The sequence below is a fragment of the Pteronotus mesoamericanus genome, unplaced genomic scaffold (assembly GCF_021234165.1).
Source record: "Pteronotus mesoamericanus isolate MK-2021 breed Mesoamerican mustached bat unplaced genomic scaffold, CSHL_Meso_final contig_82, whole genome shotgun sequence".
Taxonomy (NCBI): Eukaryota; Metazoa; Chordata; class Mammalia; order Chiroptera; family Mormoopidae; genus Pteronotus; species Pteronotus mesoamericanus.
The window spans coordinates 18,742,802-18,768,454 of record NW_026555265.1 but is presented as its reverse complement, the minus strand read 5'-3'; the positions used below and the strand labels follow the sequence as shown (position 1 = coordinate 18,768,454).

The following is a 25,653-nucleotide window of genomic DNA, read 5'->3' as shown; positions in this document are numbered from 1 at the left end:
CGTCTGATTTCAATTCTGGTTTTGTGCATGATCCTAGTTAAGTCAATTAACATTTCTGTTCCTCAGTTTTCTCATCAGTGGAGATAACAAGGTCTACCTCATAGAGTTTTTGTAACAAATGAGTAGAAAAAAAACGATTTATGTATTGGTTATTATTATTTTTACTGTTATTGCTACCATCAGACAGTAGTCAAAGCACTGAATCAATCTTCACAAAAATTATTAGGTGACTGAAACATGATGAGATAAATCTAGTTACTCATGATAATACCATTAGTAGCAGCAGACCCAAGATTTGACCTTAAGCATTATGGACACATAGATTATTATGCTCCATAGAAACAAAATTTTTATTTACAAAGCATTACAAAAGTGCTAAATAGAACACTAAACAGAAAGTGTATTTATAAGATTTACATTAACCCAAGTGGCTTCTCCAAGTAACAAATATACAATTAAAAAACATTCATATATTTTACCACTGTAGTTTGAAAAGTGGAGAGTGTTTAGACAGTGTATTGAAGCAATAAGCTTCTCTTTCTTTCTAAGGACATATTATCTATTAATAATAAGCAATTAAGGGAAACATTCAATGATAAACAGTTGATTGAGGTAAACAGAAATAAACAGCTTTTAGAATGCATTAAGAATGATTTGTCATATGTATATTTTTAAAATTTTATGTATTTTTGATTCTTAAAAATTTATTTAAAAAGTAGAAATATCTGGATTCTAGATTGAGCAACACATCCTAAAAGACATACTGATTATATGGTACCCATATACAACTTCTTCAATTCACAAATAAGTTGTTATAATTGATGGAAGAAGGCATGTCATATTTCCTCTGGTTTACAAGTACATGGATTGAGAAATACTTCTTCACTTTCTTTAAGTACAAAATCATACCTGCAGAGTGGTGGTCTATGAAAGAAAAAAGGAAAAAATAACTGTTAGTAAAACAACACAGTTTCTTTTTCCTCATAAATATTAGAATATGTTAGAAATTAGGTAGTTTTCCAAATGCAGGGAGTTGTAACACACCTATATAATGGCTTCCACTCTCTTATTGGGCTATGCTGGGATGAAGTAGATACAATGTTTATGAAAAAAAAGATACATTTTGTGTTTCAGCTTCTCTCTTTGCTGCTTCATTGCAACATTCACAATGTAGGGGAGATATTGTTGGATATTGAAATAACTGAAATCTGACCTCAACTCTGGCCAGGCCCCCTCTCCTACCACTGAACTGCATAGACAAATGTTGATGAAATGATTTAATCAATTATCATTGCCGCCTACTACAATGGAAATAATGTGTAAAGTATTCTATACCTTGGAGAGATTGTGTAGTTAGTAATTGAAGATTTTTGAGAAGTCAAGTCACTGTGGTAAATCGAGTATCTTACCTGGTTATCTTGCTGTTAATATCTTCAAAAAAAGCAATTAACTAGAATTTAAAAATAGATTGGTAAAAGTTCCGGAATAGAGGCTAAAGAAAATATGGTAGTTAGAAATTTCCTATAGCAGCAACAGGAACAGTCAAGGAAGAGGGGGCAATTCAACTTCATAGGTGCTGGTACACCTTTATTTGTCATATGCACTTCTCTAGTTTAAGGGACACATTACTCTCAGACTTTCAGCTTGGTTAAGACATCATTGAATAAGTTTTCAAAATATTCAACAGAATTCTTAGGTTAAATTTTTTAATTTTTAAATAACTGAAATTTTTTATTTCTCCTAATGTGTTTGAAAGTAATAAAATAGACACTCATCTTTAATTAAAAATCTGATATAAAATACTATAGTATTTTACATTTGAAATAATAAAGGCATGTTAGAATTTTAATGTTAATACTATAGCAGTAAGTGTACGATAAAATGATAATACTTTAATCTCAAGTTTTTTTAGATGTTAGCAAACATATCTTTTTATTACATTATTGGAGATCAGAATATAATTTAAAAATCAAACTCATATTTCTCCATTAAGACATAAGTAGAAGAATAATTTTCCCACTCCCTACCGAAATTTATATATATTTATATCAATTATTATCCTGCTACATCTTTTATTTACTGAATGTGCCTTCAATGTTCTGGATCTCTCTCCACCTCATTGTTTAACTTGCCATAGTAGGATAAGTGTGTCATTAAACTTACTAATGGATAAATTACCTCAGCCATTAAATAATACTGCTATTCATATATTTATAATATACAATATTAGGATAAGTATTTTTTTCAATCCTCACCCAAGAATATTTTATTCTTTATCTGAAAGAAGAGAGGAAGGAGGTAGAGGGGAGGAGAGAGAGACACTGATGTGAGAGAGAAACATCAGTCAGTTTCCCCACATGCCCTACCCAGGAATCGAACCTGGAACATAGGTGTGCACCCTGACCAGGAATTGAACCTGCAACATTTTGGTGTCCAGGACAACGCTCCAACCAACTGAGCAACCCAGAAGGGCAATCTTTTTATTTTTTAAGTGTTCACCCAAGGATCTATTTTTCTTCCATTGATTTTGGAGAGAGAGGAAGGGAGCGAGAGAGAGGACGAGAGATGGAGATAGACAGAGAGAGAGAAAAGGGGTGAGGGAGTGAGAGAGAGACAGAGAGAGAAATGATGATCTGAGAGAAACCGATCGGTTGCCTCCTGTATGCACCATAACTAGGCTTCAAACCCACAGCCTTGGTATATGCCCTTACCGGGGATCAAGCCTGCAATCTTCTGGTGCATGGAACAGTGCTCCAAGCAACTGAGCCAACTGGCCAGGGATGATTTTCTTTTCTACAACAATATAAAACCTCTGAACCCTCATAATAATATCTTCAATTAGTAATATACTAAATGTGTATTTATAATTAAGTATTCCACAAGGTACAAACCTCTACAAGCATTACAAACAGTTTAGGCAGGTTTATAATGCTTACAAAGTTAAATTTCACTAATACATATGAAACAATCATGCTTGTTTGTTTTTATGTTGTGAAAAACCTATCTAGTCCTACTGTCATGACTCTAATTTCGACATCATTTATTCTGTTATTAATAGTTCCTTCTCCCCAAGCAATAAAAAAGATTTTTAAAAACCTATATTTTATTTAAAAACCTGTGGTGTATGTTGAGTTACCATGAAATAAAAATATTATGCTGTTTTAATTGCCAAAAGAAATTAATATTGCATTTTTAATGCTTTGCTTACCACAAATTAGCAGAAATGAACACGTTACATTGATAACTTATGAACTTTAATAAAATAAAATAATGAAATGATAATAAATCTCTCTAAGATTCTATTACAATTAGGTTTTTTAAAAAAATTTTAATCCATATATATTATGGCAAATTACAAGAACTATACATTCTTTCTCATTTGAAAATTCACCATATAACTTTTGTACAACATATCAACACATCTGTACATCTAATATTTTTTTAATTTACTTATTTTTAGAGAGAGGGGAAGGGAGGGAGAGAAACGTCAATGTGTGGTTGCCTCTTGTATGCCTCTTACTGGGGACCTGGCCCACAACTCAGGCATGTACACTGACGGGGAATCAAACAGGTGACCCTTTGGTTCACAGGCTGGCACTCAATCCACTGAGCCACACCAGCCAGGGCTGTACATCTAATATTCTTTTAAAATGTTATGTAAGATTAGGTTTCTAGCACTAACACAGGTACTTATTTCCAACTGTCAAATAGGGAAAACCAATAACTCACAGGTCACTGATAAAATGCATACAAAGGCCTTGCCTCAGTAGTAAGAATGATGAACCCTAAACTGAGCGCTACTCCAGGCCTGCCTAATGAATCTTAAAAGCAGGACCTGAAAGAATCAACTTGTTTGTATGTAACTAAACAGCATCTTGAGAATAAACCTGAAGAATATTCATAGGACTACAAAAATATAAGCACCCAATGTGGTAAAATACACAATGACTGGCACGTAATTAACAATTTCCAAGCATGCAAAGAAGTAGGAAAATGGACCCAACATGATGGTCAACCAACTGAAACCAACTTAGAACTAGCAGAGGTGTAAGAATCTGTAGGCCAGGATATTAAAAGAATTATATAACAGTATTCCATGTATTCAGACAGATAAGTAGAGACATAAGAGATATTAAAAAAAAATCAGATTTCCAGAGATGAAAGCTACACTGTCTGTTGTGAAAAGTACCCTGACCCTGGCTGGTGTGGCTCAGTTGGTTGGGCATCATCCTGCAAACCAAAAGGTAACAGGTCTGATTCCCCGTCAGGGCACATGCCTGGCTTGTAGGTTTGGTTCCCTCATGACAGTGTATGAGAGGCAACTGATTGATGTTTCTCTGTCACATTGATGCTTCTTTCCCTCTCTTCCTCCCTCTAAAATCGATAAAAGTAATATATGTATTGTAAGTACCCTGGATGAGATTCATATCACATTAAACATAGAAGAAAAGAACAGTGACCTTAAAGACATAGCAACAAAATATATTCAAAATGAAATAAAAGAGGAAAAAAAATTTAAAAAGTAAGAGACATTCAGTGAGCTGTGGGAAAATTTCAAGCAGCATAATAAACTTGACATTACAATCCTCAAAGGGAGAGGAGAAAAAAAGAGACACACATAAAAGATACTTTTAGCCCTGGCTGGTGTGACTCAGTGGATTGAGTGCCAGCCAGCAAACCAAAGGGTCACTGGTTCCATTTCCAGTCAGGGCACATGACAGGGTTGCCGGCCATGTCCCCAGCAGAAGGCGTGCGAGACAACCACACATTGATGTTTCTCTCCCTCTCTTTCTCCCTCCCTTACCCTCTCTCTAAAAATAAATAAATAAAATCTTTTAAAAAAAGATATTTTTAGACATAGTTAAAATTTTAAATAAAATTTTATGAAATGTATGAGCCCACAGGCCCAACAATGTCAACAAACTACAAACACAAGAGGTATGAATAAAATTACAAGTTACACTATAATCAAACTGGTAATACCAGTAATAAGAAAATCCTAAAAACAGCCAGAGAAAAAGGCATATTTTTTTCATAGGAACAAAGGAAGGATAGTAACAGATTTCTCTTTAGGATAAGTGCATAGTAGAAGACAGTACAGCAACATCTTTAAAGTAGTCAAAGAAAAAAAAAGCTGTCAAACTAGAATCCTAGAATCCTATAACCAGAAACATTCTCTTTTAAAATGAAGATATCAGAAAGCTTTTTCAGACACAAAAGTCTGAAAAAATTTACAACCAGCAGACCTACACTACAAAAAAATCTTTAAAAAACTCTGCTAGTCAAAAGATAAATTATACCACATGAAAATATGCATCTAATAAGGTTTAGATGTCCACCAGAAATAGTAACTAAGTGGATTAATATGTTAATTTTTCTAATTATTTATAATGTCTTTAACAGCTCGACTCTTTAAAAAATGATAGATTTTATTATGTAATTTTTAGCATATGTAAAAGTAAAATGTATGCCAACAACAAAACGAAATCTATAATGGAAGAAATGTAATTATATTTCTATATAGTTTTTATTTATATGTTATATGGTAAAATTCACTTGAAGGTAGACTGTGATAAATTAAAGATTATAATATCAATCTCAAAAAATCATCTAAAATATTTTTAAAGTATTATAGATAATAAACTCACAAAAGAGATAAAGTGGAAGCATAAGACTACTCAATTTATACAAAAGAAGGCAGACAATGAGAAAAAATGGAAACAAAGAACAGATGGGGCAAATAGAAAACAAAATAGCAAGACAATAAATTTAAACCCAACCACATTAACAATCATATTAAGTTAAAAGATATAAATACCCTTAATAAAATGGCAGACATCATGAACATAATTTGTCAAAGTTAAACCCTACACTTACAATATGATCCAGCAATCTCACTGATAGGTATTTATCCCAGTGAAATGAAAACTTATATTTACATAAAATCTGCATGCAAATATTTATGTTGGCTTTATTCGGAGACAGATATCAAAAACTGTGAACAAACCATATGTCTTCCAATTGGTGAATGGATAAACAAACTCTGGTATAGCATACATACACTACTATTCATCCATAACATTCCATTGATACAAAGAAGAACATGGATAAATTTCAAATGCACAAGGCTAAGTGAAAGAAGCCATATTTAAAAGGCTACATACTATATAATTCCATTTATATAATGCTTTGGACAAGGCCAAACTATGTACAGTGGTTGCCAGGAAGTAGAAGTGGGGGATGAGGTTGAAAATGAAGGGGACAGCATGAGGCAATTTCTGTGACTCACAGAAATGATCTGGATCTTGATTGTGGTGGTGGTTACATGACTCTATATGAATTCATCAAAACTCATAGAACTGTAAGCTTAAACGAGTATTTTTACTGTTAAGTTTTTAAAGGTATCTTTAGCCCAACTTTTCTCAGGATGTAATATCAGATCACCCCCACTGTGAATATACCTCTCAGTCCCCAAATTCTAAGACTCTGCTCTCCTGGAAAACCCTGGAAGAGAACTATGTTATAGTCTCTATCACAGTTGGTTACAAAGAATTAATTACTGGTTGAGTGCTTACACAACTTAATCTGGACCATAAGGCACCACATTTTTATAACTCATGTTCCCAATAATTTGGCAAAGCTAATTCTCATTAATTTCACATTATCTGTATGGACAGTTCTAAATAGGAAAAGCAACTGAATGGTTATGACAATTATCTAGGTAATTAAACTTGAAGCGTACATTTCATCCAAGCATCTGTTAGCATCTCCAGCCAGCAGGCAATGTTAAAGAGTTTTGCTAAACATCCATAATGTATTTTAGTTTTTTCCCACTGAGTAGAAAATTTTGTAAATGTAATAAATTATCAGTGTCTATCCACTGTTAAATGTCACATAAAAATTAAAATTACATGCATTCATACTTTTTGCTCTGTAACATATCTCTATGACTTCACCCTATTTCTTATTTAACTAATGAATGAGTTCTATATAATGTTTCTCTATGTAAATCATAATTAAGAACATAATTAGTCAAATATAACAGTGGTGGTGTATGTCTGCCTTTCTCTTTCCCCTAAAATAAGTCACTTAAAAAAGAGAAATGCACAGAGAGAAAGCAATGGCTGTCTGTAGGCTCACCAACATTCTGTATCAAGGTGTGAACATCATGTGGTGAGGTAGAAGATTTGAAAATGTTTCTTCTCCTTGCAACTTCTATGAATATAAAACAAGGAAACGGTTCAAAGTGCAGATATTTGTCTATGTATAGCCAATGCTGATGATAAGCAAACAGTGAGGACAAATGAAGTATCCAACAATAAAGAAAAAACCAAGTTGATTATTCCACAAAAGACAGCAGCCATTAGCTCATGGTCGGAAAGAGAACATTGCTTATGACTAGATTTATGATGCTGCAAAGCTTTAAGTACCTTATGGTCATACTGTTATCCATGTGAACAGTAACTCTTGAAGCTACTGCAGTGAATAAGTTGCGTGATTTGATTCTACAAAGTTTGAATAATGCCAAGAGTATCTAGCTTTGGCATTTGCCCAGATACACATAGGGTAGATTATCCTTGGTTCCTTTTACTTTTTACATGTATGGAACTAAATTTATCTTTCTCATTTTAACCTTCTGTGCTGTTTTATGATACAAAGATTCTAGATAAATTTTTGGTGTCTGGCCAAGATTTACACATTATGTGCTTCTCTTATACTATGAAGGTTTTGCTTTTGTTTCTCTTTCCATTTATGATATATAGGAAGAAGACTATTCCTGGACAATATGCACCCTTTACATCTAAATGCCAGAAACAGAGGATGTAAGCTAAAGACTCTAACTTCACTGTTTATACTCACTTTTATGATGCTCACGGAGGCATTAGTAACAGGGAGGAAGGCAGGAATAAGGAAATATGACGGTGCAACAACCCTGGCTCCTTTAAAACTTAGCTTTTGGGGACAGCAAAAATACAGTTGTCCCTTGAACAATGCAGGGATTAGGCATACAGATCCCCCATGCAGTCAAAAACCTGCGTTTAACTTTTGACTCCCCCCAAACTTAACTACTAATAACCTATTGTTGACTGGAAGCTTTACTGATAACATAAGTAGTCAATTAACAAATATTTTGCATGTTATATGTATTATACTGAATTCTTGCATAAAGTAAGCCAGAGAAAAGAAAATATTAGGTAAATCATAAGGAAGAGAAAACACATACATATATTTTATATGTTCAAGACATATCAAACTTTTAAATTTTAAAAATTTCTAGGCTACCCAATTCCTCTCAGTTTTTGTTAAATTTTCACATATCTTCAAAAACTTTTTAAACATAATTTTTTAAAAATTACCCATGTATAAATGGGTCCATGCCATTCAAATCTTTACTCCTTCAAACATGACATCATAATTACCCCCAATATACTTTGTCAGGAAATGAAGTTGAATATTCTTAACTAAAAACATCTCTATATTTTCATATTTTAATCAAAGGAAAAGGATAGTAAAATTATCCCAGTACTTTTTCCATTATAATGACATCTTACTTACTGACTTTTGAATGACTAAATATTCTTTTATACCAAGGTACAAAATAACTTGCACTTTAAAGAATCTTCCCAACTCTCCTCTATTTGATATTTATGTCATCTAAATGAATATTATTATTTTTATTATTTGATTCTCCAAAAATTCTTATTTACTAAGGTCAATATTCATAGATAGACAAATAGGAAATCAAATATATTAACACAGAAACATATAGGAAAATAAAAATTAAGTGTTGTAATCAACTAAAGAAGAGGGATTTCTAGCAATCCACAAACCTATTGCTATTGGCACTCAGTTGATGCTCCCAGTCAGAACAACTCATATTCAAACTGATAGATGATCAACTCATTAAAAATCTTTTAGTGGTTCTTTGTGTTTTCACAGGGGTGTTTCTGTGTAATTAAGGGTTCTGCCATAGTGAATATGTATTGAACACGTATCAATACCATGAGGACAAGGATAGTGGGAAAAACCTCTTTGGTTGTAAGGACATGAAACCAAGAACAGCATATCAAATGGGCTTAGGAAAATACTGTTAGAGTCTATGGTCTTTTAAAAAGTGATACCCACATAGGAAAAATTGTGATGGTGTCACAATTTCTGGAATAGAGATATTTGTGATGTTACTGACAAGCCAAGGCAGGAAACTATAAAATTGCAAGGGGAAAGGGGAGTAGAGGGGGACTAAATGGTAATGGGAAAAAATACAATAAAAAAATAAAATAAATCAAGGGTAGAGTCAGGTTCTTCCCATGCTGTTATTGTATAGTTGCTGAAGTCTCACTCCTGTTGGTACACTCTTGGAGTTGAATCTCTAATGATCTGTCAAATCTTAGCTACATACAGCAGATGAAAATGGACATTTTTCTCTTTTCAGATAGAGAGTAATAAAGTTAGGCAAAAGAAAAGATCATTGAAAATCATGATGATTTTTAACTTCTGCAGCCACATGTCTTAGTTACTATGGAGTTTTCAGCCACTCATCTAAAGGATTGTACAACAGGACTCTAAACCACTCTGTAAATATATATGCATGTATAAAAACTATTGATAAACTTCTAAGGCAGACATTTCTCTTACTTTTTTTTATTTTTCTAGTGTCTTATGAAATAATTGTGTGTGTTTTTCCTTGGATGGGTAATGTGAGTCCAAGTGAATCTCATCCAAACCAAAAAACAAAATGCATTTTGAAACCTTTAGGATTCTAATAAAATATAATTTGACGTACATAATAAACAGATATTTGAGTACCTGAATACTTAAACCATTCTGTAGCAAACCAATATTTTCAAGTTTAAAAAATAACATACTTAAATCAAATTTAGTTTCTTACCTCTCTGGATATGTAAGTGATTTTAACATGAGACGTTGGATTCTATATTGGCATGTGGAACAATGCTGATGTGAGCTCTGATATGTCAAACCAATGCTTGAAATATTGACAACATCATTGAAAAACTGAGCAAGAATCTTGACTTCTTGAGCTTTATAAAGTGATTTATTATTCCTAAATAGAAAATTTGATATACTCAGAATATTAGTAATTTGAAATATAACTCTAAAATCAATATAATATTACAATGCAGGATAGAAAGAGACCAATCATACAGGAAAAGGCCAAACAATAAATGTTATTTAAGTAATTATTTAAATAATTTAAACAGTAATTTAAAATAAAATATATAAAATAATACTATTTGCATCTCCATACATGACATACAGGGAATATTTTTTGGAAAAAAAAACATGGGGCATTTATCTTTCTGACTAGGTGTTCATTTGTCTAAAATTAGAGAAGGCATCTTATGCTTTTTTTTTTTAGACACCTGAACAACTATCAGAGTTCCTTGAATAGACTGGGTACTCAAATAATAATCCTTTATTGTTCTGTTCTACTTTCTTAAATATTTATGAATTAAAGAAACAATTGTAAAACCCTGAGATTCTAAAGGAAAAAAATAAATCTATTTGAAAAAATAAATTAAAATTTAAAAAAAATAAAAATAAAATAAATTGTTAAAAAAAATAAAAATAAAAAGCACAATGTCCTGATCATTTACAAGAACTATAGTACCAAGAACTATAATAAGGCTTTACATACTTGATCTTATTTAATCATCTCCACAACTCCTTTTATTAGCTACTATTTGTATTATCATTTTACAGATGAGAAAACTATCAGAGAATGTAAGTGCCTTTCTTAAGCAAGTGAATGGAAAACTGGATGCAAATACAGCCATGTTAACAATTCTTCATCACTTCACTCCATTCTTCACCCTTATGTGCCAGAAATGGGGTGCCCTGGAGTCATTATGTCAATATGGGTCTGCTGAGTCCAAACAGAACTCCAAGGAAAAGGAAAATGAGAAGAGGGGGAGAGAAAAAAAGGAGGGGCAGAGGGAGGGAGGAAGAGAGGAAGGTATGGAGGGAGGGCGGGGAGGGAAGAACAAGAAGAAAGGGGAGGGGGAGTTTACATCTAAATGACACTTTCTCCAACACCTACCTCTCACAAAAAAACCCCGTAAAATTTACAAATTTCCTTACCATTTTAAATTGCACCCCTGTCTCTTGCCCAAACCAGAAAACTAGGATTCACCCTTCATATTATCCTCTTTCAGTCTCCAACATCCAATCTATCATAAGTTCCTAGTGACTTTACCTGTAAACACCTTGAATCTGCTTTGAATTCATTCTCGTTTCTCCATCATTACTGCAAACACTCTGTCTCAGGACTGTTTCTTGCCTATATTCTTTCAACAGCACCCTGTCTCTTCTGCTTCCAATACACGGTGGTCAAACTGTTTTTCCAGAATGAAAACCCAATCCTGCCCCAACCAGACTGCCTCAGCTAAACACATCAGTGTTTTCCATTTCCCCAGGGAATAAAATACAAATCCTGGAACATGTCCTGCAAGTTCAAGTTCCTACAAAATCTAGGAGCTCTCTACCTATCTCAGGTCCCTTTTGCTTTCCCTGCCTATATTTTCAGACACAATGCACTTTGTTCAGCTCCTGAGATGGACTATGCTCACTTCTGCCTCAGGATTTTGCTTGCATTGGCCTCTTGGCCTGGAATACAGCAAAGCAGACTAATTTCAGCTCATCGTTTAGGTCCCATCAATAAACACAAGACATCCTTGAAGAAACTTTTAGTGGTCCCACTAATGCTCATACCCAATTTTATCTTCCCTTTCACACGGTAATGTGCCTCAAGATATCATGGACAGATTTTATTTACATATTTTTATAATTATTTAATTACCTTTGTATCTTTCATTAGGATGGAAGCTTAATGACGGTAGGATCATGTCTATTTTTCTTATCACAGTATCCTCAGAACTTAGCACAGTACCTACTTCCATGTGGATAGTCTTTAAAAATTGTTTGAATAGAGAAATGATGAACATAATTTTATTTGTATTATATATTTGTACAGTCCCTCTGCTGCACTAGACAATATAAGGACAAAAATCTAATTCGTCCACAATTTTATCCCCTATTTTTTAGTGGTTATTGGCTTATAGAAGCTCTCAATAATTTTATAGAATGATTAAATTGACTCTTCTCCATGTATCTCCTAGCTCAGTGAATGGCATCATAATTTAACTATTTAAATTATAGCTAACTATTTAAATTATTAAATTATAGCCATAAAGATTAAAACTTGAAGTCATTCTTGATTGGTTTATTTCCTTCACTTTTACATGTTTATCATAAAAACAGATCTACCCTAAATCCTAAAAATCTACTTTCACTTATTTGGTTAATGCCTCCCTCATCTTTCATATCAGTTATTATAATACTCACCTCTCTATTCTTGTTCCCTTATAATCTCCCCATCACTTATCCATCTGGGGAATCATTCTAACCTGAATATCCATTATTGACATCCCATTTAAAATCCTATATTGGCACATTAATATATTTGGTATCATATTTTAATGTATGTGATTTTAATGACATAGATAAAAGCAATCACAGTATAGTATTTATATAAAAATCAAGATACGGAGCAATTTGCAACAAGATCCTAATTTTACTAAGTAAAAAAGTAATATGTGTGTGAACAGGGGCATGTACTAAAAGAAGACATAGGATGAAAAAGAGGAGGTAAAGAAGGAAAAGGAGGAGCAACTGTTACAAATAAAATGGTAAATTTGAATATCCCTAAATAATATAATTATAGACAATTCTCATTGTCTACTGTATAATGTGACACTTTTTTTGACATGTTTTTTACAGCAAGCAAATATTCCTATTGTAATTTTGAAAAGGGAAATAAAAGATCATTTAAAAGTCTCTGACTTCCCTGGCATCTAATATATCTTAAATCCCAAACATGACTAAATTTATTAGCAAAGGTATTAATGGAAATATGATAAATTCATTGGCCAGACTTAGATGGACGGATTGCTATAGGTAAGTAGTCCATATTTTATATTCCTTTATTTAAAAAAATGCACTAATTCAAGTATTTGAATAAAATATCTCAGTATTTCATGGTGTTCTGCATAGAACATGATGTTTGTAAGGGAAATTAAGTCTCTCAATTTCTTTGCCTTCTGAACCAGTTTGAAACAACAGTTCTAGGACTGTAGTCTCAGTGCTAATATTGAAATCAGCTACATTCCTATCTCTATTTAAAAAAGTACCCTGGATAAAAAAAAATTTACATTATTTAAATTATCTTCCAAAGTAAGTGCTCATGAAAACAAACATTTAATTTATGAATAAAAACAATACTAAATTATACTTACTCATAGAGCCTTGGTTCTTCAACTCGTCCAAGCTGGTTTAATAATCTAAATGTAATAATGCCATCCTTCGTAGTATTATCCAAAACAACAATACTAAGAACAAAATAATAGGCTATAAAACAAAAATATAGAGTGCAATTCACATTTTAAAAAATTTATTTTGGTACATGTATATGTGTATAATCTAGGCACCTATTATAAACATATACAAATAATGTCAAGAGGCACTTATTTGGTAGATGGATAATATATTCTACTTGTCAATCTGTAAGTAGTCTTAAAAATGAGGAATGACAAAGTCTGCCAGATAATCAATGGTATGGTGAAGAGGTGAACAAATAATGAATACCGCCCTGGCTGGTGTGGCTCAGTGGACTGAGTGCCGGCCTGTGAACCAAAGTGTCGCTGGTTTGATTCCAAGTCAGGGCACTTGCCTGGGTTGTGGGTCAGGTCCACAGTAGGGGCCTTGTGAGAGGCAACCACACATTGACGTTTCTCTCCCTCTATCTCCCTCCCTTCCCCTCTCTTGAAAGATAAAATAAATAAAATCTTTAAAAAAATAATTAGTGAATAATAACTGCTCTGCAAACCAAAAAATTTCAGAATTTAGGTAAAATAAAGAATCTTTAAAAATAGCACATCTGAAGTAAATATGTTTCCTTTATTAAATGATTAATAGTCCTAACTAAGGTTGCTTGACACATATAATTCCCAACTTCACTGGTTGTTTAGGAATGGCTATGAAGTTTAATAATCCTAGAGAGAGTAAGCTCATAGCAGTTCTTATTCAAAATGCTCCTATTAGTAATTGATACAGTGTATCTTTCAGAGGTAGATCTAAAGATAAAGTTCTGACTCTGTGACTTTTTCCAAGTACTGAACAACATGTCCTAAAGACAATATATATAAACAGACATGGAATGCATGACATTTTCTTGTGTGAAATACATATACTAAAACTCTGCATGCTAGCTGTTATATGTTGCTACTAAACAGCCAACAGTTAACTTCTTGTCTTTTACCTGATGCTTAGCACTATTTTGAAAAACATAAGGGATATGTGACTGGACCTCATCAATTTCTGACATAAGAGATATATAGGAATGCTTCTTACTTTGAAGTGACTGCCCACTGTTACACAAAATACTTTGGAGGGAGTTCAGACCTGCTCAGATGGTTTCTGGCAGCGCGACATATGGAGATGTTACAGAATAAGCCCTCCTCCTGCTAAAGCACATGGACATTCTGGATGTACAATCCATAAGTTAAATATACAACCAAGCTCAGATGAATAAGGGAAATATCAGGAGGTCTTAATGAACTCTTAAAGTCAACTCTAAAACTGTAAGGACTGAAGGCACAGATCCCTAAAGAATTTAAGAACTGGGTTGAGCATGGAGACAAAGGCTTCAGTGCCAATTTCTGCTGGAACAGAAGATGTGATACTAAGTGATAGAGCTAAAATAAAGATCTCTGCACAATATCAGAGTTCTTGTGTTTTGCTTTGTCATTGAAAAAGGAACTTGGAAAATTCCTCCTATTGGTTGTACATGTGTCTTAGGAAGGAAAAAAATACTCTGAGATTAAATAAAACTCCACATTATATGGAATTTAAATTTACATTCATCACTTGGTGAAAGTGCCCCTCCACTAATTTATATGAAGAATGCTCCATGATTATGTTACCTAAGTTCTGGGAGTAGAACAAGAGAATCCCACTTGCTCTGCTGGGAAATTTTTGAGGAAGAGCTGACTGTTAAGAATTTTCTATGTTAAAAGAATACGTAGATTTTTATTTTGATAGCACAAATATCTTAATTTTTTAATTGAAACTTGGACTGACCATTGAGACTAGGAAATGATAATAAATCATGCTTAGATAGACAGGTACACAGACAGGTAGACAGATAAATAAATTTAACCAGAACTATAGATTTCCGTATGGAACAATTAAATTGACAATAAATGGGAAAAAGGGAATTTATCTGAAGAAAAAAAGAATAAATATCTTCAAATTGCTGAGCGACTATAACTTTCAATGTAGAATTCTATCCTGAACTAACTTTACATTCCAGAATAAGGAAAAAATAAGGTGACTAAAGATATATTCCAGCATGGTAGAAGTTAGACCCAGAAGAAAGAAGTAGGGCACAGTAAGACAAAAATGTAAAAAATTGAAGACAGAAAAGAAGACATACAATTCAAAGTCTTCATGAGGAAAATTCTTGTAACAGAATCCAGTAAATAGTCTTTGAGGCAAGATGCATTCTTACATGCTAAACAAAAAAGAAGTAAGTCACCAGGAAAATATAACAACCCTGAACCTGTATATATCAAAAAAATTACAACCTCAGAATACATAAGCAGAAACCTAAATAATGTGACTGCCTGATGAAAGAAAATATTTAAAATCAAACACAAATTCTAACATAATAGACAAAATGTCCAGGATGCAATTGAAAATGACCCATTATACTAAGAAAAAAGAAAACCACAACTTTGGTGAGAAAAGACAATCAACCATGGCTAACACTGAGATGAATCAGGTGTCAGAATTATCTGACAAGGACCTTAAAGAAGCCAACATAATAAAGCTTCAAAATCAGTCTCTTAAAAAATAAAGTAATAGAAAAATCTCAGCAAAGAAATAGAAGCTATAAAAAACAGTAGGAATTACATAGGTAAAAAATATATAACAGATACAAAACTCACTGGATATGCTCAATAGCAGAGTGGAGATGATAGAGCACAGAAATCAGTGAACTTGAGGACAGATTAATCTGCCACTCAACCTGTACAACAGAGAAAAAACAGACAGAAAGAAAATGAAGAGACCCTTACGGACATGTGGAACTATAACCAAAATGTAATATATGTGTTAGCAGAATGTCAAGAGGAGGGAAAAGAAAGTGGAACTGAAAGAATATTCAAAGAAATAATAGCTGGATTTTTTTTAATTTGGTGATGAAAAAAAACACACACACACATACAGGTTCAAGAAGCTGAATATAACAGGATATACCTGAAGAAATCCGCACAAGACATAAAATAATTAAATTTCATAAAACTAAAAATAAAGAAAATCCTGAAAGCGGCCAAAGAGAAATGATAGCTTATCTACAGAAGAACACCAATTTTAGTCACAACAGATTCCTTATCTAAAATCATAGAGACCAAATGTAAGTGGCACAACATTCTTTAAATGCTAAAAGAAATAGCTAAATCTGAATCTTATATACAGCAAAACTATCCTTTGAGTAAAAAAGGAAAAATAAAGACATTCTCTGACAAAAATATTAAAAGAATTTCTCATTAGCACACCCATTCTTAATTATTGTAAGAAGGAATTTCTTCACACAGAAAGGAAATGAAGTAAATAATCTTGGAACATAAGAAACAAAGAGGAAACAATAAAAAAGAGAAGATATGTTGGTACATACAATAAATTACCCTCTTCCTCATGAATTTTGTAAATCTTATTAGATGATTGAAACAAAAATTATCACACAATCTGATACGCAAGACTATAATATTTTAAGTGGAGAATGTAAATGGACTAAAATGGAAGTAAGGTTCCCACATTTCAGTGAAGTGGTAAAATGTGGATACCAGTAGCCTGTGAAAAGCTATGTATGCATATTGTAATTGTGGTATACCTCCCCAAATATATCATGTCCTAATCTCTGGAACCTGTTAATATGCTATCCTAAGTGGCAAAGAATAATGAAGATATCAAATGGAATTAATGTTGCTTATCAGCTTACCCTAAAATAGGAATATCACCTTAAATTATCCAAGTGGGCCCAATGTAATCACAAGGATTGCAATCACAAGAGCTTAAAAGCAGAAGAGGTCAGAATAAGGGAATCTGAAAAACAGGTGTGATGCAGAATGGTCAAAGTGAAACAATATGAGGACTTAACCTACTATTGTAGAAGATGAGGCCACAAGCCAAAGAATGCAGACAGCTCTAGAAGCTCAAAAAGTTAATGAAAACAGGTCTCCCAGGGAGCCTCCAGAAAGGAATTCAGTTCTGCTGACATCGTGATTTTGCAACGGGACACCTGTTTCAGATTTATGACCTACAAAACTGTACAATAATAGATTTGTTTGCTTTAAACCACTAAGTTTGTGGTAATTTGTTATGTCTGTGATAGAAAATGAATACAGGTTTTGGTATGAAGACTGAGATGATGCTGTAAAACCTAAAATGAGAAAGTGGCTTTGAAATTCTCAGTGAGCCAAAGCTGAAATAATTTTGAGGAACATGACATAAAAACCTAGATTACCTTGATCATATCATTAATACAAATGTAGATGTTAACAATTTTGCTAATGTGGAACCGGAAGGAAATGAGGAGCATGTTACTGGAAACTGTAGAAAAAAGAATTCTTGCAATATATTCATTGAAATAGCTTAGCAGAATTATTTCCTAATACTATATGGAAAGCAGAAATTGTAAATTAAAAATATTGGACATTTTGCTCAGGAGATTTCCAGGTGAAGTGTTGAAAGTGTGACCTTATTTGTTATTGATATTTATGCTTAAATACAGAGACAACACATACATTGAGATAAAAGTTTTAAAACAAAGCAAACCCTACCCTGATGATTTGAAAAATCCTTATCTTACTAAGTTTGGAAAAGATACTCCAACTACAAGACTCACCATCCAAATATCAAGCTGTAGTAAAAAGGCTAGAACTGTCGCTGGACAATCTTTTGTCTTTAGAAAGATCAAAAAGTCAGAGTATTCAGCAACACAAAAGTCCCTTTGAAAAGATGAAATGTGCGACTTGTAGATTCCACCAGCCACCTCCGCAGAAGCCAAAAATGCAGAAAAGATATGTTGAGGAGTCTTTTATCTAATGGATCTCTGTAACATATATAGAGAGCTGCAAGGTTTTTGAAAATGGTGTAGCAGCGTAAATACTGCCAGCTTGGACTGATAGAGCCATAGAGAGTACAAAATGAAAGAAGATATGGGACTGCCACAATCTGCAAGCAAGAAACAAGCTGATGAAACTATTCAGCTGCTAGCATATGCTACCATTCATATCAAAATAAAAAATAACGAAGAAAGATGGCTCTGAGAGCTGAGAATATGAAGTTGTGAACCCAAGGGAAAGAACCCAGGGTGAATGAACCACAGGGGATTATTTTCAGGCCTTGAAACCAAAAGAAATTTGTCTCATTGAATCGCAAATATGCTTGGGACTATTTTCTCCATTTTCCTTTCATTTTCTCCCTTTTGAATGGCAACATCTATAACTGGTATCCTTTGCCTGTGTCACCACTCTATTTTGGAACAGGTGACTTAATTCTTCAGTATCATAGACTCACAAATGTAGACAAATGGTGCCCAAAGGTGGATTCTATCTAGAGTCTCACCGAAATCTGATTTACATTTCAAATTAAATCATATGATTTGGAATATTTTATCTAATGAGATTACATGAGATTTTTAATTTTGAATTAATAATATTGGAGACCAATAAACAAAATCTTATTGATATATATAGAACACTCCACCAAACAAACACAAGATACATATTTATTTTAGATGCCTATGAAGCATTCACTCAAATAGAGCATACCCCTAGACTATAAAAAAATACCTCTCTGATTTTAAAAATAAATTACACAGTTTATTATCTAACTATAATGACACCAAATGAGAAATAACAGAAATATAGGAAAAATCTCTAAACATGTGAAATTAAATAACATGCTTATTAAAAATGGCCAAAAGTGTCAAAAAGAAATATACAGAACTAAGTAAAAATGAAAATACAATGTATCATAGCATCTGGGACACAATTACAGCAGCGCTAAGAGAGAAATTCATAGGATTAGAAATGAAGAAATACCTAAAACCAACCATCTAATATCTTGCTCCAAGATAAACAAACAAACAAACAAGCAAATAAATAAAAAGTAGGGGGAAAGATATAATAAAGAACAGGACATAAATCAATGAAATTTAATTCTGTAAAGCAATAGAAAATCAATGAAACAGAAAGCTGGTTCTTGGGGGAGAAAGAATAATAAAATTGATAAACTTCTATCAACAGATACAAAATAAAGAGAAGACCAAAGTCACTGCTGTCACCAATGACACAGAAGATATTACTACAGATCCTATAGTCATTTTAAAAATAATAAAGAAATCGTACAGACAACTTTATATTCATAAATTTGCCACTTTAAAATAATGGACCAAGTCTGAAAACCACAAACCACAAAAATTCAGCCAAGGTGTAATGGGTAATCTGAGCAGCCCTATGTCCATGAAAGAAACTGAATTTGTAATTAGAAAGCTCTCAAAAAAAGAAAAGAAATGAACAGAGACAAGAGGGATGGAGGGAGCAGGGGACAGGGGAAAAGGAAGGGAATGGGAGGGTTGGGGAACATGTAGCAAGGTCTCATGGACAAAACCAAAGGGGAAGGATTGAGGGGGGGAGGGGTCAAGGGAAGGTGATGGGGGGAAGGCAGAAACAAAATGTATTTGAAAAAATAAAGAAAATAAATTAAATAAAAAAAAAAGAAATCTTGAGGTCCAAGTGGCTGTCCTCAAAAAACACAAATTTATGCATAATATGTTCCAGAAAATAATCGAGAGAGAACACTTACCAACTCATTTTATGAGGTTGTGTTACTCCTGTATGAAGACAATATTACACTTACGAGCTTAGACACAAAATCATTAACAAAATATTAACAAATGAAATCCAACAATGTATAAAAAATACTCACTATGACCAAATTGGATTTATTACAGGAACACAACACTGGCTCAGATTCCAGAATCAATCAATGTAATCCAATATTTCAACAAAGTAAAGGAAAAAATTTATGATTACACTAATAATCCAAAAAAGCATTTGCCAAAATCCAAAACACATTTATAAAAAAAATGTCTTTACAAGTTAGGTATACAAAGAAATTACTCCAACTTTACAAAGATCATATATATAACTTACAGGTAACAATGTACTCAGTGGTGAAAGACTGAATGCTTTCTGAGACTGAGAAGAAGGCAAGATGTCTGCTCTCATCACTCTTATTCAACATAGTATTGGGAGTTTTAGCCACTGACGTAAGTCAAGATAGATAAATAAACAAACAAACAAATAAATAACTGACTTGCAGACTTGAAAGGAAGAAAATAAAAGTTTCTCAATTTGTAGGTGACATGATTGTTATGTAAAAAATTCCAAGAAATAATAAGCATATTCAGAAAGATCCCAGAAAATATTTCAATACAAAAGATTCAGCCCCATTTCTTTATACTAACAATGAACATGAAGATAGCAAAAATTTTAAATATCATTTACCATCACTGAAGAAATAAAATACTTCGGTGTGTGTGTAATGAAAGATTCACAAGATCTGTACGCTAAAAATTACAAAGTGCTGATGAAAGAAATCAAAGATTCAAAGCAGGTGCAGAGGGTGTGTGACATGTTCATGAATCAGAAGACTCAACATCATAAAGATGTCAGTTTTCTTCAAGTTGATCTATAGGTTTAACGTAATTCCTGCCAAAATCCCAGTTAAGTTTTTGTAGACATATACAATCTTATTTTAAATGTATATTAAAAGCCACATAGCTTAGAATATCTTAAAAATAATGATGAAGACAAATAAAGAAGAAATAATCATTCAACCTGATAATAAGGCTTATACATAGCTCTAGTAATTATTACTATGTGGTCTTGGAAAAAAAGATAAGCACATAAATCAATGAAACAGAATAGAGAACACGGTATAGCCCCAACAGAAGTAGACCTAAACAAATATGCTTAACTTATTTTTGATAAAGGTGCTAAATAGTTTCAATAAGGTAAGAATAGCCTTTTCAACAAATAGTGCTGGAAAAAATAAGCATCCATAAGCGGGGGGGAAGTGAACTTCAACCTCATATATGATAGAAAAACTAAACTAAAATGGACTGCAGACTTAAATGTAACACATAAATCTATAAGACTTCTAGAAAAAATTGTAGAAGAAAATCTTCAGGTCCTAGGGCTCAGCAAAGAGTTCTTAGACACCAAAAGCATGGTCCATTAAAGGAACAAATGATAAATTAGACTTTATCAAAAGTAAAATCTTTTGGCCTTGCAAAAGTCCTTGCAAAGAGATGAAAAAACAGTCAAATTATAGACAGGGAGAAAATATTTGCACATGATATATCCAACACAAGGGTACTATGAAAAATACATAAAGAGCCTGGGCCAGGAGCTCAGCTGATTAGAGCATTGTCCCATACACTAAAAGGTTTCAGGTTTGATCCCTGGTCAGGGCCCATACGAGAGGCAACTGGTCCATGTATCTCACTCACATTGATGTTTCACTCTCTCTCCCCCGCCTTTCCTTTCTCTCTAAAATCAATAAATATACCCTTGAGTGAGGATTAAAAATATATACCTAAAAAGAACTCTCAGAACCCAGCATTTTAAAAACTCCAGTTGGAAAATGGGCAAAAGACACAAATGCACATTACACTGAAGAGAATGTATTCAAATGATATTCAATATCATAAATATTCATAGTGAAAAAATTAAAAATAAGGTTATCACCATTTATTTATCAGAATGAATAAAAATTTTAAAACAATAATACCAAGTGCTAGTAAGAAATCAGAGGAAATGAGTCACTCATACTTTGCTGAGAGGAATGCAGAATGGTACCACCACTCTAAAACTACCTTATCAATTTCTTATAAGGCTCAATCTGCAATTTGCTCCTTACCCAGCAGTTGCATTCCTAGGCCTTTATGATAGATGAATGAAAACTTACATTCACACAGAAACTTGTACAGAAGTATTCACAGCAGCTATAGTGATAAGGGCCAATAACTAAAAACATCTTAATGTCCTTCAACAGATGAATGGTCAAACAAGCCATAGTATATTCCATGGAATACTACACAGCTCTAAAAAGTAATGAATTATTGATACATGCTACAACATGGATGAACGTCCAGAGAATTATGCTGAGTTAAAAAAAGAAAGAGCCAATTAAAAGGTAACATACTGAATTATTCCCTTCATGTAACATTTTCAAAATAAAATTTTAGAAATTTATTAATGGATTACAGGGATTAGAAACAGCAGTGCCACCGAAGGGATACTTGTGGTAATACAACTGTTGATATGGATACATAGTCCTACAGGTGTGATTGTGCAGAGCTAAACACACACACAAGCTCAAGTCTGTGGGGAAATATGAATAAGATGTAGGGACTGTATCAAAGTCAATATCTTGATAGTGATATTATATTTTATAGTGTTGCAAAATTTTATCATTGAGGAAAAAATGAATAAAGTGTACACAGGGTCTCTCTGTATTATTTCTCATATCTGTGTGTAAATCTAAATTTAACGCAATAAAAAAATTGATTTAAAAAATGGACAAGCTCAAATATGGATGAAAGAAAACATCATTAAAGTTTAAAGAATTATAGTATTTTATAATTGATAGAAATCGTGACTGCAAATCATTGACAATGACTGACCTAAACATATTTTTAAATATGAGAATCTATTTTAAATATTTATCCCCCAGTAACCAAGGTCAATGACAGTGACTGGTAACATCTCACAAAATTCTTCATATAATAGTATATGCTTTTGTTTCTAAACCACTTTGAGGTTTTCATCTCTAAACAGAAAAATTTTGCTTTCTTAACTAGCCCTTCATAAATCTAATTATTTAATACATTTCTATAAGATTCTTGTTCAATTTTCTTCTCTTGTCTAACTGTAAATATGTAAGGAAAACCATTATTTATATGTATTTTTTGCATTTATATAATTTAGGTTCAGTTCCTAAAAATGTGGTAATAATATAGATGGGTGGCTTAGGCTCTGCCTGTTACATGTTGACATAACTGTAAGGGTGGGAAGGATAATCATGTAAATTTGGGGGAAAAGAACAAAGACTTGATTGTTTCTTTGGGAAAATATTACCCAGAGCATATGTTCATTTTATCTAAAAATCAAGTGCTTATTTAAATTTGTACAATTGGCTCTAACAATTTTAAACTTTCTTTAAAGAATGTGATGAATTTGAGTGGGTAGAAAGAATATTTAGGATAAAATATAAATTAGTGTATAAAATAAATCACTCATTTACTTGCTAAAAATGTTAACTTACTGCAGAATGGATTTGTCCCAGTAGTGTCCAGAAACACAGTGGTATTAAGTGACCGTTTTTTTCTTTCTTTTAAAACATCTTTCCATAGCTCAGCTTGATAACCTGAGATTTGAGAAATAGAACATTAGAAATTGCACTTCCATCGAATAGCATGCAAAAACTTCAAATTCCTAAATGAACTAAAGCATCAATGTATAATAACAATGATAATAATAATAATCATATATTTTATAACAATTTTCAAATAATTTTAAATTTTATTTAATCAAAATAATAAATCTTAAATTGAAGATTTACAAATAAATACACTCTCTGGTACTCCATATAGCTACAGTCCATTTGTAGACATTTTTTACAGTTGTATTACAGGTTCCGAATTTTACTTATAACTCTTTTTTAGCAACTTCAGCAGAATAGATTTATTAGATAAAACTTGAACACCAAATTTATCTCAATGAATACAGCCCCCAATACTTCTGTTTATACATTCATATAAATATGGTATGTGTATGTATACATTATATACAATATACATAATATAGAGCATCTATATACACTATATATTATATATGTAATATATATTTTAGATACATACATTATATGTACATAAGAAATATATATAATACACATACACATAAATATATTTAAGATACTTTCACTTCATGTATTTGTCTTTTTCCACATTGCTACCTCCAAATTTGACATCTTAATATAGTAGAAAGGATACTTAACTGGGAATTCAGAGGTCTAACATTAGTTCTCACTTGTGCCCTTAAGCAATCCATATATTCATATGAAGTCACAATTTTCCTATTTATATTGAAAAGCAATAGGATCAGAAAAGCAATCCCCAGCATGAGGGCTGAAGAAAACCAATTCTACAAAATGTCTTGTGAACTGACAGGGTCTATAAGGAAGTGGGTCTGGCAAAGCCTGCTTATTTCCTGTCTCTCCTTAGTAATTCTCTGTCCCTTAGCATAAACCTCCTACTGAAGAAAACTGAGGGAGGCTGTTCAATTCAACCTTTGTAATTGCTACCCATTTCATTGAGCCCTTTGGTTTTGAAAACATTTCTGGCAGATCTTGTCATGAGACTGATCAGATATTTACATACTTGTGACATGCTTGGGGTCTACTATTCTCTTTAGAAAACGCTGAACAAACAGCTTTTGAGATTTTTTTTCCCAGCTGTAACATTTTATTTTTATGTAGAATCTTTTTTTGCTAAGTTTCTCACTGGCAGGCTTTAGTTTTCAGAAGTGGCAATACTTAACTGCTCTTACCAAGCTTTATTGATTTAAAAGGTGTGAACCATGCATGAGTCATATCTACTTGTTAACAGCAAGTGAAAAGCTAACTATGCTTCATACCTCTTCTCCTTGCTCCTAACATTTCACATTAAAAAAAAAAAATCTGTGTGAATAAGACTGCACAAGTCTGTTTCTTTAGTGGAGTCATAGATGGATGACAAATAGATAATGGAATTCTTTTAGATATCAAGATCAAAGATCATCATGAAACCACCAAATATGCCCTCTATATGAGCACAGGAAGGCAGTTGATCAAGTTCCCCTCACAAAATATGCTAAAAATATTTAATACGAAATAAACTATTTTTTCTGCTTGTTCTGCAGAGAATTTTTCCATAAAATGTTGTCATACTAATAAATAATGAAAGCTTCCAGCAGAAAATACTAACAGTTATATTACTCATTTCCCACAAAATTATAGTAATTATAACAATCTCTCTTACCTAGCATAGGACATGATTTTTTCTTAAAGTCATCACAATCCACACATGAACCAGTCCTGTAATCTTTGTATGAATGACAAGGAATTGAAATAAAATTGCAGTTTGTTTCCAAAGCTGCCACAAATAAGTGAACTGCTCTCTGGTGGTCGCATTTAATAAATTTTATTCCTTAAGTGTTAAAAATCAAGCAAAAGAATTGTAGATGTATTAATCTAAGTTCAAGTAAATTACAAAAAAATAAAGTTCTACTCAATACTGTTTTATGAATATTAGAGCGTTGACTATAATGCAATGTTATCTTAAGCAACTAAATAAATCGTACCATTAAAAACTTAAATTTAGCATGTCTTTTACATATTTATAAGAATTTTTTTTCTAAATAACACAGCAAAAAATGTTTAAATTCAATAATTTAACCAACTCTG

The 25,653-nt window shown here is 32.6% G+C and overlaps 1 protein-coding gene across 1 annotated transcript in view; it reads right to left on the bottom strand.

The window, feature by feature from the left end:
• Nucleotides 1-836: 836 nt before the first annotated feature.
• LIPI (lipase I) overlaps nucleotides 837-25,653 on the bottom strand; it is a 34,834-nt gene continuing 10,017 nt past the window's right edge. Inside the window, exons 5-9 of the mRNA XM_054585292.1 lie at nucleotides 25,229-25,396; nucleotides 23,476-23,577; nucleotides 13,314-13,425; nucleotides 9,890-10,063; nucleotides 837-924 (exon numbers count right to left, since the gene is read on the bottom strand). Of these exons, the coding sequence (XP_054441267.1) occupies nucleotides 837-924; nucleotides 9,890-10,063; nucleotides 13,314-13,425; nucleotides 23,476-23,577; nucleotides 25,229-25,396 (644 nt within the window). The remainder of the gene's footprint in view (nucleotides 925-9,889; nucleotides 10,064-13,313; nucleotides 13,426-23,475; nucleotides 23,578-25,228; nucleotides 25,397-25,653) is intronic.